This window comes from Polypterus senegalus, chromosome 13 (assembly GCF_016835505.1).
Source record: "Polypterus senegalus isolate Bchr_013 chromosome 13, ASM1683550v1, whole genome shotgun sequence".
Lineage (NCBI taxonomy): Eukaryota > Metazoa > Chordata > Cladistia > Polypteriformes > Polypteridae > Polypterus > Polypterus senegalus.
Genome location: NC_053166.1, coordinates 27403333 through 27419272, shown reverse-complemented (window position 1 = coordinate 27419272; position 15940 = coordinate 27403333). Strand labels below are relative to the sequence as shown.

Sequence of the window (15940 nt, the reverse complement as noted above, 5' to 3'; positions counted from 1 at the left end):
TTCCTCTTTTTGGGATGTGGCACTTGGTGCCACTGCTCTACTGCCAGACTGCTGTCCAGTGTATGAAAAAGTCATCTCAGATAAAGAAGCATTGGAATTATTGGACAGAAAGATTCTGTCATCAGGTTGGACGAACAGCACAGACTCTACTATAGAAAACCGAAGATCGGGTAGATGGCCATTTGGTCAAGGTCTCCAGGACTGGGACTTTGTTATTGACTTTATCTTTCATTGTTTTAATCTCTCTTATCAACTAGCCATAATTCATCAATGCATTTATTATTAGACAGATATTGCTGGTTTACATTTATGTTTAATCAGTTTCTTCCTTGTTCTCTGTGTGCTTTAACAAATCTGCATTCAAATGTGAGCCTGCTCTGTATTCTGTATTTAGTATAATCTGTACTTGTATTTTAACTCAGAATAATTGACACAGTGCCCTGAGCCTGCACTCAGTAAAGAGCATTATACAAAAATAAAAACAACAAAACATAATGACTTTTGAAATTCACGCTGGGAAAAGTGTTCCCCAAAAAGAATTATTTTTTTTTATTTAATTCATTTGTTACAGCTTTTGTGCAGTTGTACAGTACTTCAGTAAGAGCTTTCAACATTTTTTTACTTTACATTAACGTGATGCAGGCATTTAAATTACACCATAGCTTTGTGCTCACATTGTATAAAAAGTAAAACTCTGTTGTGGTATGAGGTATTGTGCGGACCCTTCAGAAACTACGACTGTACAACACATGACCTCATATTTGACTTTATGTGTGTTGTTGGTTATTGCTTTTTTTACACTATACTTCTGCAGATGTATTTCATTGTTTCATCCTAATATTAATCCTGTGGTGCTGTTAAATATTGAGGATGAATTTATTGTACAAGATTTGTGTTTATAACGAGAACATAAAAAAACAATACTGTTCACCTGCAAAGAACGACTGTGTTTTTAATTTGCAGCTGCAATTTGTATCTTTTACTCAATTTTTGGGTGTCATTGCAGCTGTGATTTTAATCTTTACTAATTCAGAAAACCTATTTTGTTGAATTGTTAATATTTTTAACATATTTAATGATTTGACTTAATTGCATGTGATACCAAGATAGGTGGATTAGCAGGTCATTTGGAATCCGTTATATCATTACAGAAGGAATTAGATAGCATACAGGCTTGGGCAGATTTGTGGCAGATGAAATTTAATGTCAGTAAATGTAAAGTATTACATATAGAAAGTAAAAATATTAATACACAATGGACGGTGGGAAAATCGAGCGTACACCTTATGAGAAGGATTTAGGAGTCGTAGTGGACTCTAAGCTATCACCTTATCAACAGTGTTCAGAAGCCATTAAGAAGGCTAACAGAATGTCAGGTTATATAGCGCCTTGATGTGTGGAGTACGAGTCACAGGAGGTTCTGCTCAACTTTTATAATGCACTGGTGAGGCCTCATCTGGAGTCTTGTGTGCAGGTTTGGTCTCCAGGCTACAAAAATGACATAGCAGCACTAGAAAAGGTCCAGAGAAGAGCGACTAGGCTGATTCCAGGTCTACAGGGGATGAGTTATGAAGAAAGATTAAAAGAGCTGAGCCTTTACAGTTTAAGCAAAAGAAGATTAAGAGGTGACCAGATTGAAGTGTTTAAAATTACGATGGGAATTAGTACAGTTGATCGAGACAGTTATTTTAAAATGAGTTTATCAAGAACACAGGGACACAGTTGGAAACTTAAGAGTAAATTTCGAACAAACATTAGGAAGGTTTTCTTCATACAAAGAACGATAGACACTTGGAATAAGCGACCAAGTAGTGTGGTAGTTAGTAAGACTTCAAAACTCAACTTGATGTTCTTTTGGAAGAAATCAGTGGATAGGACTGGTGAGCTTTCTTGGGCTGAATGGCACGTTCTCATCTAGAGTGCTCGAATGTTCTAATGTTGTTTATCACTAAAGTTATTAATAAATAAGTAGTAAAGCTGCATTTTCTGTATTGTTTTTCTAATTACCCAGATTAGTACTATCCAGTTTATTAATAATCACCATAGCCATTAAGCGATTGGTTGAAAAAGCAGGATAAATTAGCCACAAAAAAGAACTGAACAAAAGAGAATTGAAATTTGACATTTTCAGGGGGTTCCCCCACTGCCTTTTAATAACAAACACTGTTATCTGCCTTCGCCATATTTAGAAAATGTCTTTATGTTTCTATTTTTCTAAGGTGGAATAAAGATTTTAAGGTAATAAAAATATCTTGGGATCAAGAGAACACCAAATATAACCTCCTGAATTAGTAAGGCTGAAGTTCAAACCTAATGAGGTAAAAAGTTGACAGGACCTTATTAAACCTGTTTGATTCTATCAGGGCCATTCTGGGAGTATTCTGGCTGAGACTGTCAAACTTCATGAATGGCGGTCACAGGAATGCACTGTGACTGGTCCTGACTGACTAAGATTAAGTGCATGAAGTCTGTGGCTGAAATCACTGGAAAAGTCATGTAGTGTGACGGGGCTTTTGTTGAGTTCAGTTCACAGGGGGAGTGTAACAACAAATGTACATATGAACTGAAGATTGTGATCTTGTCCACTAACTCCCTCGGGGTCAGATGTGATTCTCAAACGAGAATACATGTCTGGGGACAACCTGATAAAAGGCTTGTAGTGTACAGCAATAAAATCTGTCACTTCAATGGTTACACTAACAGGACTTCCTCGTAAAACACCCATCTCCAGTTTCTCCAGTAAGTATACTTTAAACTGCTGGGATTTAATGGAGAAAGTAAAAGAAACTGAACAAAAGACTTGCTGCTGAGAGAAAATAAAGAGCTAAAATTGCTCTCATCAGTTCAGGAGCTCAAGTAGTACAAGGTAACTGAAGTCAGGCAGTCATTCGCTAGCCCGCTTATTCCTGAACAGGGACGTGTGGGGAGTTGGAGCCTATCCCAGCAAGAATAGAGCACAAGACTGTGAACAACAAGTTCAGTAACTCATTTATAAATTGTAATGAATGTGATGACAGAAGAGACAGACACACACACAGCTGCTTGGCTCCACATGTTTGGGAAATGCTTCTGTTAGCTATGGTATCTGTCGTTTTGACCATTGCATCACAAATTATTATAACTACAACATATTGAAGTTTAGATAAGCATTGTGGTTTATGGATGTACTGTGTGCTAAGATGCTTATCCTTGAAAAAATTAATTTTGAAAAATACAAAATAATCCCAAAAGTGGGCTCTGCCAGAATTGTGTCTATATTTATACAACCTAGTTAAAGTAAATATCCAGGCACATGTCACCCATTGAGATTCATAAGTAAAAGACATTTGTGAAGAACAAAAATCTGACGCTCATCTGTACAGTCTGAATACTTCATAAGATGTAAGCAATTCATAAAGGAAAGAAACTTCACAGGAAAATGTGCCTTCCACACAGCAGTGTTCTGACAGTTTTAACATTAATATCAACATAATAAATGTAAACATCTAAAATTAAATTTTTATTCTGAACGTATTTTCTACTCATGTAAACAAACAAAAGTGTGGTGTACTGGTAACACTTCATGATATGAGACCTCAGAGTTTTTGATTTTTCTTAAAAATACTCTTGAATTTAACCACCGGCCCTGTCCAACCATATTCAAAACATTTACTGTTTGTCACAGAGGTGCAAATAAACAGACTTTTTTACATTTTATCTTTGTTCATATCTTTTGCTTAAATCCACAATTTGCATTTTAGCATTACATTTTTGAGGAAGTTTGTTGAATGTAAAAACCTCTGACATGGAGAATGAACAAGACTTGCATTGGCAAACAATCTTAGCGATTTAGAACAAGACTTTCATATGGTGAAATATTTGATGGGAATGCTAAAAATGGTAGCAGAATCCAACCGTAAGTCTTACCAGAAGTAGTGGATGGCAGTGACTGCCAAGTTCTCTATGGCCTCCATCAACAAGCTGTGAGTCCAAACTCAAGACAGACCTGAGAGAGGCAGAGGTACAGGAGGTGAGAGCGAGTTGTGGAGTCGCCTTAAAATCTTACTGCACAGAACCCCCTTCAGTGCAGGACATATATGAACCTTGGTGCCTTAGAAATGCTAACAGCATCAGCAGAGACCCCTGTCACCTGGCAGATCCTCTGACCAGGACCCTTAGCACTCGCCCACCTACTGTAGACTCAGGGACAATTTTTACTGTCATTTCATTTGATGCCTTGTTGTAACAACTGACAACTGTGTAAGACAAACCTAATTTGTGTGTTTCTCATATCTGTTATCTGATGTATTTTTTGTGTGTGTATGGTTTGTTTTTCACTCTGGTCAAGCAATGAAACTTTATTAACATCTTTAATGTTTTATGTTTTATTTCCAGTTTAACATCTGTGGCAGAGCGACGGGCGCTAAGCAAACTCCTGTCAATCATGAAGAATCCACTGCATCCACTGAACAGTGTCATTTCCAGGCAGAGGAGTAGCTTCAGTGACAGACTTTTGTCACCATGCTGCTCCACTGACAGACTGAGGAGATCGTTCCTCCCCCACACTTTGCGACTCTTCAATTCCATCCGGGGAGTAAATGCTAACATTACTCAAAGTTATTGTCTGTTTTTACATGCATTTTTATTACTATTTAATTTAATATTGTTTTTTGTATCAGTATACTGCTGCTGGATTATGTGAATTTCCCCTTGGGATTAATAACGTATCTATCTATCTATCTATCTATTAAATATATTTTTAGAAATTTCTCCACCCAAAAGAGATTTTATTTTATGTTACTTACTGAATGTAGTTTGTAGTGGTGACTGTGGTAAAACATATCTGAGGTCCATGACAGTACACAGTTTCAAAATAAAACTGGTACGCTCTGGCTCTGAGGGGACATTGATCACGCAAAGTTTTGGACAAGTGGCCCTGTGGGTGTTGATGGAGGAACTGGTGAAGTCCACATTCATGTGCAGACACGTGTGGTTCAGATAGTGGTAGTTCTCTGAGGTGTGTATTTAGGCACCTGCACCCGCTAAGGTATAAAAGGGCTTAAGTAGGACAAAGAGAGGACATAAAGACAAGAATGAGAAAGAACAGAGGTCTGGTTCTGGTCATGAAGACATCACTTCTGGTTCCGGTATCCACAAAGATATCACTTCTGGTTCTGGCACCCATGACATCATTCCCACTGAACTGCCATAAAACCCAGATCAATTCCTGCATTAACTCAGTTCTGTTTTATGCATTGCCATAGTCGGTGGGATGTTTGTCTCCTTGTGAGACCAGTAGCAGAACAAGAAGAAGACCTTGACACACAACCAACACCTTTAACCTTTAAAGGACCAGGAGAGTACCGTACCTGAGTTGACGGGTTGCAGACAGTTGCTGTGGGTAAGGAGAACCCGGAGTGAACTTCAACCCGGGGGTCTAGTATAAACCATTGGGAATGTGGACAAGGGATGTACGGACTAGAGCCGGGCTCAGAGGGGAACACATTGGGGGCTAATTATGGGCTCCCGAGAAAAGGGACTGCTAGCAAGGTGGTCAGCAAGGACGGAACGAACTGGGATCAGCTCCTCCCCCTTATCCTTTTTGCATATCGGGAAGTCCCACAAGCATCTACAGGGTTCTCATTCTAAAAGAAGGGTGAGAAGAAGATGTCCTCCCCTTGACAAACATGTTAGAATATGTCACACAGTTACATGATAAATTTGCTAAAGTCCAACCTATACTAAAAGCACACTTGGAAAAGGTGCAAGTAGCTAAGGTTTGCTGTTATGACTGTGGCACGTCTCAACTGGAGTTCCGCCCAGGACATCAGGTTATGGTACTTGTCCCTACCTCACATTCTAAATTACTGGCCTGTTGGCAAGGCCCTTACAAGGTTAAGGAGTGGAAGGTTAAACCATCAAATTGTCGGCCAAGTGAGTGGGTATACCACATAAATCTGCTGAAGCCGTGGAAGGATAGGGATCCCGATGCATCCTCCAGACATTCCTGTTCACTCTTCCCTCATAAATTAGGCCTTAACTTAGGCCCTAATTTGACTCCCCATCAATAATGAGAGCTAGAAACAGTTATTTCGTCTGTCTTACAGGAAGTGAGTGAACAACCTGGACGGACCTCCCTGGTTGTACATGACATAGTGAAGGAACCCGGGGTAACAGTCAGAGAACATCCATTTCGGCTTCCCAAGATGAAAAGTGCAGAAGTGGAGCTCAAGGTCAAACGAATGCTAGAACTAGGTGTGATAGAAAGTCATAGTCTCTGGTCCAGTCCTATCGTATTGGTCAGAAACCCTGACGGGAGTTGGAGGTTTTCCAATGACTTACATCGGCTTAACCAGGTCTCCCAAATTGATGCATATCCGATGTCATGAATGATGACCTCCTCAAGTAGCAAGGACAAGCCAAATTCCTGACAACCCTGGGGGTACTGGTATATTCCCTTAACTGATTCTGCAAAGGAGAAGACTGCATTTAGCACCCATAGTGGACACAGTATCGTGTTCTTCCATTTCGGTTACATGGGGCATCCTCAACTTTTCAGTATCTGATGGTGAATAAAGAGCTCTGTCCCCATAACTCATATAGTTCTGCCTACCTAGATGATGTCATTATCTATTCTAGCACGTGAAAGGGACACCTACAGCAGGTACAAGCGGTATTGCAGGCATTAGGAGAAGCCGGGCTGCAAATTAACCCAATGAAATGCTTCTTTAGATTAATCGAGGCCAAATATTTTGGCTACCTGGTGGGCCAGGGTATCATACAACCACAGTGTGCTAAAATTGATGCCATACTTAAATGGCACTGTCCGAAGACAAGTGGCAGGTCCAAGCCTTTCTCGGATTAGTGGGCTACTATTGTCAATTTGTGCCCCGTTTCTCAGAGACAGAAAGTCGCCCTTGACAAACCTCTCAAGGAAGAGGAGTCCGAATTATGTGGTATGGGATGCGACATCAGAAGCTGCATTTAGTGACCTAAAGCATGCCCTGACATCAGCTCCAGTGTTGAAAGCTCCTAACTTTTCTTTGCCTTTCATCCTTCAGATGGAAGTTTTTGACACAGGTCTTGGATCTGTGCTGAGCCAAAATGTTGATGGAGTCAACACCCCGTCATGTACCTGAGTCTGAAAATGTTGAAAGAGTGGCATAATCACCATGGGAAACTGGCCACATGCCCAACAGTCCTTCAGAGTGAGGATGTTATTGGTGATGATTTGACTGAGGCCCAAAAGGCTGAGTTGCTGTCATTGATTGGTCTGATGTCTTTTTGGCTGTGCCTGGACTGAAATTGCTGAACACAAGCACTGAACGTCACTGAATCTCCCGTTAAAGTACAAGTGCACCTGTATCATCTTCCAGAAACAATGAAGAAGGTGATATGCAAAGAGGTGAAGCAGATGCTTGAGCTGTGTGTAATTCACGAAAATAAAAGTGAGTGGCTGAGCCCAGTTGTTCAGGTCCCAAAACCTGATTGCTCATTTCAGTTCTATATAAAATTGGTCTATTGGTCTCCATAACTTTTCAGTGCCTGACGGTGTGAACAACGCTGCATGATGTGCCAAAAGCTCTTTAAGCTTGTCCATCGCCGAGGCAACTGTAGTTTTGCAATTTCGCCGTGTAATGCACCAGGGGCCTCATACATAAATGGTGCGTATGCACAGAAATGTTGCGTAAGAACTTTTCCACGTTCAAATAGCGATGTATAAAACCTACACTTGGCGTTAAGCCACGCACTTTTCCAAGGTACCTCATACCTTGTCGTACGCAAAGTTCTCCGCTTGGATTTGCAGACTGGCGTCACCCAGTGTCAAAGCAGTGCTACTGTTCTTGTGTGGTTACTCTTTATTTTCCTGACGCGGCTTTATAAATACATTGAAACTAACCGCATATTGTTTATTATTGTAATGCATCTGATTGTAATTAACTTGTAACACTATAATGGTCCAGAGAATAGCTATAGTATTCCAAATACCATTACTGCTTTAGCGTTGTTACTCTCACTGCACCTTCTTCTTCTTCTTTTTCTTCTTTCAGCTGCTTCCGTTAGGGGTTGCCACAGCGGATCATCTTTTTCCATATTCCTCTCACTGCACCACTCGGAGTATTTATATCTGTAAACTTGCACTACAGTTATAATATTACACAACTTGCGCCACTTTATAAAGTGCGTATTTACATATGATGACTTTATTATTTGTAAGATGAAATGCGGCAATATATGTTGATTATATTATACAGATAAAACTTTAACTTCTTTTAAATAATCTGTATTGTTAATAATTAAACATGTGAGGACACGGTATCGCAGCGCTTGCATGTTCACGTATTGTTCCTGCCTCGCGCTGTATATTTACTGAAGCTGGTGCGACACTGGAAGGATAGACGGATAGAATAATTAAACATGTTTTATGAAGATATTTCAATGTTCTTTAAAAGTTTTGAAGAATCGTCGTTGTAAGCTTACAGATGGCTTAACGTCTATTACAGAGCTGATTGTGTGGCGATTGGGTATTTGGGGAAAGAAAAGCAAGGACAGGAATTGGAGGTTAGTATGTTTGAAAGAGACAGGACTGCTACAATAAATTATTTCATCGAAGGTCGCGCATGGTGCAGCAGCATCTTGTATGAGACATGAACAATCACTGCGCTATCGTGTTCTTAATAACATGCTTTCATTACAATCATCATGAAAATATCACATATACATCTCAGTATTTTAATTATTCAGAGAACTGTAATATCATGAATGTAATGGATTCTGTGTCCAGTCAGAGAAAGAGAAAGAACAGAAGTACGTAGTGATTCACATACATACAGCACATTGAAGATCAAATACAAAACAAAGCATTTAACATGCTACTTTAGATACAATGGGATTTGAGAAACTATTAATTTAAATGATTTTAAGATGAAGTTTATGTTCTACTTTAATGGCAAAATAAAATATGTGATTAAAGTGGATATTTTGAGATTGAAGTTAACATTTAATGCTTTTTTCCTACTCTGTGCCTTTTTTTCTCACTGCACCCTAATAACAACAACAACATTTATTTATATAGCACATTTTCATACAAAAAATGTAGCTCAAAGTGCTTTACAAAATGAAGAATAGAAAAATAAAAGACACTGTAAGAAAACAAAATAAGTCAGCATTAATTAACATAGAATAAGTAAGGTCCGATGGCCAGGGTGGACAGAAAAAAAAAAAAACTCCAGGCGGCTGGAGAACAAAAAAATAATAAATAATAAATAAGCTTCCATATGACACTGAGACAGTGGGCTACGTCTCGCCTTTTCACGATATGTGACAGCTTCTTTTTTATGTCGGCACTGTGCAACTTTGTGAACTTGAGCTTGTTTCTCCAACACGCTATGTCACTCGATCAACTTCCTTTTGTTGTTTATACCACTGTATAAACCAACAAATAGTACGTTTTTCTTTGCCTCCACTTGGTATTTGCTGAAATTCTTATATTTTCCCTCTGCTTTGCCATTGCCTTTTCACAGAATGCTGAGCTTAAGGTCTATTTATATTGATTTGCATATTCAAAGAGGCGTAATTATGGGAAGAGATGGGGCAGGACAGAAGGCGCGTGCACGTGCGTTAGTTTACACGCTGATTGGGACTTATGGAGCGGAAGAATGCGGAAGTTGAAGTACGCACAGATTCCAGCATCTGGAAATTTCGGCTTTTGTGCTTACATCATGTTATAGTGATAATTCTACACACGGCGTTATGCATGAGGCCCCAGGTGGCTGATGGTTTATGCAGGGAACAGTCTAACCCGGCCACTGACCTGGTTCAATCACTGCTAGTTTGCTGTGTCTGTGTGTATTAAAGCAGTAACTCCTGTTTGAATAAAGACCCTGACTGTTCCTGTTTTTATTGGAATAAAGATGTCTTCTTGAAGCCTTTGGACTCAACATCTTCTCTTGGGTGCAAGACAGTGACTCACGCATCACTATATAATCTTAAATAAGGACAAAATGCAAAATGTTGTTTTGGTCCAAAAACTGTGACATCAATTTTTAAACAGAAAGTATGTCTAAGTCTGGCTTTCCATATCTCACAAGGTGTGACATTTATGTCAGTCTTCCTCACATAGGTTTCTTTTTCTAGGGCCCTTACAAGAAGAGCATCAATTTGCTGTGCCCAAAATGTGTTTCCATTCAGAGGCATGACTATTCATGTCCATGAGAGACACTTTATTCATAAAGAAAATAAAGCTTTGGGGGCCCGACGTCAGTTATAACAGACAAAGTTACAGTTCTAATGATCTCCCTTTCTTGGCCATTCTGCATAAGTTCATGTAGTAAGAGTAGAATAAAAACTGGACTGAATGCTGTTATCACTGAATTCCAAGGCTCCCGCATTTCTCTCTATTACTTCTCATGAACTGAAGTGGTACCTTGGCAACCTGGCATTGGCACCAAGTGCTATTGCTGAATACTGAGCAAAGAGACTGATTGGTAGAGGGTCAGAAAAAGTTCATGACGATTGTCAGGCTTTGTGGAAATGAATCAGAGAGCTGAAATATGAGGAGCAGTAAGAATGAAACATTTCCTTAAGTGTCATTAGATGTAGCTTGTATTGTTGTAAATATGGTTATGGTTTTGTGTAAGGCAAATAGGGTCACTATTGTAGCATTTACTGAGTACAGTGAAAATCATACATGCATGTGAATTACAAGATCAGGCTACTTTATTATTGTTCACATTTTATTTAATTTTAAATTGTAGCAGAGACAAGTTATGTGATTAGCATTTCACAATAAAGTTTAGTGCCCCTGCCACTGTGGCACACTGCCAGCTAAAGAAACACACAAAACTCAAAGAAAAAAATAACATGCAAAAATATACAGAACAATAAAATATATTGGTGTAAAACAAATATACGGTATACAGAAAATAAAATATATTATCAAGAGTGTGGTTATGAATCGATATGTAGACAAAAAATGAAGTACATAATGATATACAGTATAAAACACCCAAAAAATCTTCTAAATTGCAACAATAAGCAAACAGTCACAAATAGGTATAGATAATTATCAAACCCAACAACCTTTATTCTATGTAGCATTTTTAATAGATTTGTTGCAAAACAGATATGCTTGGTCTTAGGTTCAGATTATTGCAATGGCTTTTGCCTCTGTGTCCACCTGGGTTTTACTCAAGATTGCAGTTTTCATTCTACTTCTCCAAGATATGTAGGTTAATTATCAACTTTAAACTGCCCCCATATGGGTGTTTACTCGACTAAACCCTGAAATGTCACTGGCAGTCTACCCAGGATTCCCTCCTTTCTTTCAATGGATACTGTTGGGATAGACCAGCCTGAATTGTATTAAACTTGCTTGAGAATGTTAGGTTACCTGTTTAGGTGTGTTCGTATGTGCTGCATGTAGATCCTTTTGCGATAGCCATGTTTATATATCTGTCTGTCTGCATGAAGCAACTTGGCCCCTAGAATTATGTTGAAATGCAGCACATTTATTCTTCAAGGACAGTTTGATTTTCATTGAGATATCGTGAACAGATCTCACTGTACACAGTTTTAAAATTTTAAAATCTCCCATTTGAATTTGTGAACTTGTGTATCTTAAAACAGAGCAACATTCTGTGTGACTTCAACCATAAACTAGTGTATTGCTTCAATTTTACTTGTATATTTTGTATATTTTCCTCTTTTTCACCTCTGATAGACACTATTAATGGCAAACAGATCCCCAATACAAGTTAATGAAACACTGGCAGACTGTGAAGTCACTGTCACTGGCTGCTGGCATCACCAAGTTGTTTACACCTAATGAAGTCTTTTCAACAGCTTGACCATAAACAGAAGAGAAGTAGTGCATCAGCATTTCACATCTTCTGATGCTTTAAGCTGTAACAAGTAAGTGAAATGATCCTCCTAACTGTAAAAGTGTAAAATGTAAGTAATGAAAACCAAAGGTTATCCAGATATGAAGGAAGTATCGTGTGGGGTTAAATAAAGAGTAAATGAACATTATACTCAGTACAGTATTAATCTTACACTACACCAACCTCACAGCACCATTATCTGCAGATTACAATACCACATGGCCCTGGTTTTAACAGGCTGTCCATCTAATAAAATATTGCTCTGTTAAAACAAACATCATCACAATGTACAACATTAAGAACAGCACATGCAAAACTCCAAGAGGGATCCTCCATGCCATCCCTTGCATGTATTATATGTATAATAGTGCAGTCAAAAATCATGGAGGAAAAGTCTGATTAAGAACTTGTGTTAAATTTGAACAACAACATGAGAAGAACCAACGACCTGATAAAAAGAGAAAGAGATCTGCTAGTTATTTGTTTCCACCTCCAGCACTGTGTACAATCCTTTGGGTTTATTTGTAAAAGTGTTTTTTTTTTCTTTTGTTTTTTTATTTTTATGCTCTGATTCCCCAGTGTAGATGAGGAGGATAAGCAGGCATTAACCAAATTATGATGGGCTTTATGTGTGGGAAACATGCTACAGAAATGTTCCAGATTGGGTCTTTGAAAATCTGGTCACCCTATAATTTACCATCAGACTTCCATTTTCAAATGATATTCATAATGGTCACTCGCTGTCATAATGTTTGCCTTTCACTTCTGCTATTCCTTAACATTTGTCATAACTGAATAGTCTTGCTAATCCCATTTTATGAAAATTACCACAGCCAGACATGCTCAAGCCAAGAAAGATTTCTTTTTTTTATTTGGCAATTGCAAATCGTCACTTATTGTGAATATGGGGTATGTGTGTGTGTTTATGTGAATGTAAGTGACAGTGGTCCTTGTGACAGACTAAAGTCTTGCCCAGGCCTGTTTTCAGTCTTCTGTCCAGTCTTGGTGAGATAACCTTTGGCCCCTGAAGCCCTAAGATGGATTGAGAAGGTTCTAGAACCTATCTACTGAACTCAGTCTGTTTAGGGCTACAGTGCCTGCACAGCCCTCAAACGCCCCAGAATGTTATGCCATGTGTACATTTTCCAAGTTGGTGTAGCAAGGCCATGTGAATGACGTTTACAGCTGTAATGCTAATGACTGATAACTTTGCATGGTGGGCAATGGATGAGTAAAAATAACAAATTGATGTGCTGGCTGGGATTCAAAGCCCCGATATGACTAGGGTAGAGTCACTAATCCAGATCAGTGTGGTAACGATCACCCCTGCATTTTCTTGGCAAAACACTATAACTACGAGAGCGGTCAGTTCGACAGGCAACACAGAGAAGAAGCAACAAAACCAAAACCAACAATCCAAAGAGGAAAAACCACCACAAGAGAAAGGAATTGGATGTGTATTATTATACGAGACCAAAAGGGACAATCAGTATATCAAATAAAAAACATGAAGACAGTGTTGATTATTTAGATTTCAACCCTTCTTACATAGGTAGCACAGTAATTCTATAAAATCAAAAGAAAAGGAAAGTTGCAGTCAAGATAAATATAAATTTCAGGAAGTCAAAAATGCAAACCCTGACCTGTAAAATGTTGAGTCTACTACAGTAGCACTGAAATGAAGTTCTGTTAAGAACTGGCCTGTTGGTCCTAAGTGTTACCGATCACACCTCATAACTTGTCATATTTTATTCGCCAGTGGACGTTATACTATCTGGCAAAGAGGTGGATGCTTGCTGGATTTCAAATTTCAGGTCAGCTTTGAAAGCGACATGACGACAGTATTCGAAAGTGATGTAGGTTATCCAATTCTGGTTGTTTTTCTGTGGTCTGCACAGAATAATGAAGATTTTGGGCAAAGTGAAATGAATCAGGATACCCCAGGAAGACAGAGCAATAAACACCCCAAGTATCACTGCCTGCATTGCTTGGTAATTAGCCACAACTATGAACAGCATAATGCACAAGATAATGAAAAAGATCATCATACTGAAGAAGGTGGAGCGGGACTCTCTAAAAGTGGGAGGAAGAGACTGACTTTTAATGTCGAGGCCCCATGAGGCCAAATACAGTACGATAAGGTAGCCCAGACAAAGGTAGTACCAGTGCTTGTTGTCGCAGTCACACACCATGTTGGTAAGTGTCTGTCCTTCTGGCAGGTAAATTAATTTGAGGGGATCCAGAAACATCCACAGGAAGCAAATGACAGCTTCTCCCAGAGTACCCAGCACAATTACAAGGATATAGAAGTGCTGCTGGAATTTGGTTGGCCTTTCCACAGTGTTGGAGAAGGCAAACATTATTTTACAAGTCCTGGCTAACATACTGGAGAGGCAGAGGGAAAACCCCAGAGCGGACAGAGGCAGGCCCACCCGACATGTGCCATCTGATGGCTGACCAACGAATAAGAAAGAGCTAAAGAAAGTGATGATGTGGCCTGCCAGGTAACAGTAGAAGATCTTCCCTCCAGAACTTTTCACAATGGGGGTGTCAGCATTTTTTAGAAAGACACACAAGGCCCCAACACACAGGAGAATGCCGGCTGGAGACAGGATGGAGATCAACACTTCAGGAACTACAGAGAGAGGGAGGCAGTCTGTAAAGACAAAAGGAGAAATAAAGAAGGTCAGCCCTATGGCAGTACATGAAGAGGCCACTTCATCACTCTGGACTGGCAACTGAGCAAGATGTCTAAAAAAATCTGACAAAGATTTATTATTGAAATAATTACATGAAAAGAAGAATAAAACAATGCAGTGTTTACAAGAATGGATAGAAACAAAGGTACAACAAAGTCAGCAGCACAGCCTCTCATTAGGTTCAAATTAAGACAAAAAAAGAGTAAATGGGTGTAAGTAAATGGCCGCTCAAACTGTGTGGACAAATGTATAGGACCAAAACACAAAGTTTGAGAACAAGACTGTGCCACTGGTGCATAATCAATCTTGAACCATTTCGATTTCAGGTCTTCATATGGAATCAGTAAGCTGCAGCTTATCCACTTGAGCTAAAGGAGAATTTGCTTAATTCTATGTAATGAAGGCTCTAAGGTTCCAAGTTTAAGTTCTGCTGCTTCTTCAGTCTCAGAGAGGATGAGCAGCAGGGAGGATTGAGTGAAATTAGGGAGTAAGCACAGCAGAGACTGAGAAAGCCTACACTACATAAAAAACAATCAATTCATGAACAGATATCGTTGAGCTTCTTTTATGTTAATCAGTTTTCAAACAACATTGTTTCTTGTCTGTTTAGATAAATCTGTGTCTTTATGTTTACTTATTACCTACTGTAATTAGTACCTGGTAAAGTTTGTTTTTGCATTTCACTTGAGAGCTTCACAGAGGACTCTGAGACTACACTTAGTGAAGAGCACTATACAAAAATAAACTGAAAATGAGAAAAGACAACCCGACATGTTAGAAACCTGATTGGCCACTGGGTTACCAGAGCTCTCTTTAGGTATGGCTCGGTAAACATGTGTGTCTGACATGGAGACTACAGGTTTGCACCCAGCCTCTCCATGTGAGAACATAAAATGGATATGGGCAGAGGCGAGATTGAGGTGAGAGAGAGTTATTCCTCACCTCTGACAGTGAAAGATCATCCTGAAAACAGAACAAAAATAAAAGCATCTAATGTAATCTTGGTATAGGTGATGGTACAGTGAATAGCTCTGCTGTCTCAAACATTTCTGTTTCCTGGGTTAGAATTCTGCATGTGCTTCTAAAGGGTATACATGAGTGTTTCTTCTGGTGCTCCACTTTTCCTCCTGCATCTAAAAAACATGAATCTTGGTTTAATTAGTAACTCTTCTACCATGTTGAAACACAATTGTTCTTTTATTTCCTGAATCTCTTTTGGGAATAGTAGAGTCCTGGGGCCTCACGTATAAATGGTACGTACGCACAAAAATGTTGTGTACGCCTGTTTCCACGCTCACATTGCAATGTATAAAAACTAAACTTGGCTAAAGCCATGCACATTCTCACGGTAGCTTCCCCCCTTGCATATGTATGTTTCTG

At 39.2% G+C, this 15940-nt stretch overlaps 1 protein-coding gene across 3 annotated transcripts in view; it reads right to left on the bottom strand.

The window, feature by feature from the left end:
- Positions 1 to 10855: 10855 nt before the first annotated feature.
- LOC120542915 (G-protein coupled receptor family C group 6 member A-like) overlaps positions 10856 to 15940 on the bottom strand; it is a 32394-nt gene continuing 27309 nt past the window's right edge. For all 3 annotated transcript variants that reach the window (XM_039775644.1, XM_039775646.1, XM_039775645.1), the window contains one exon: positions 10856 to 14517. In XM_039775644.1, coding sequence (XP_039631578.1) covers positions 13610 to 14517 — 908 coding nt within the window. In that variant the 3' untranslated portion in view covers positions 10856 to 13609. The remainder of the gene's footprint in view (positions 14518 to 15940) is intronic.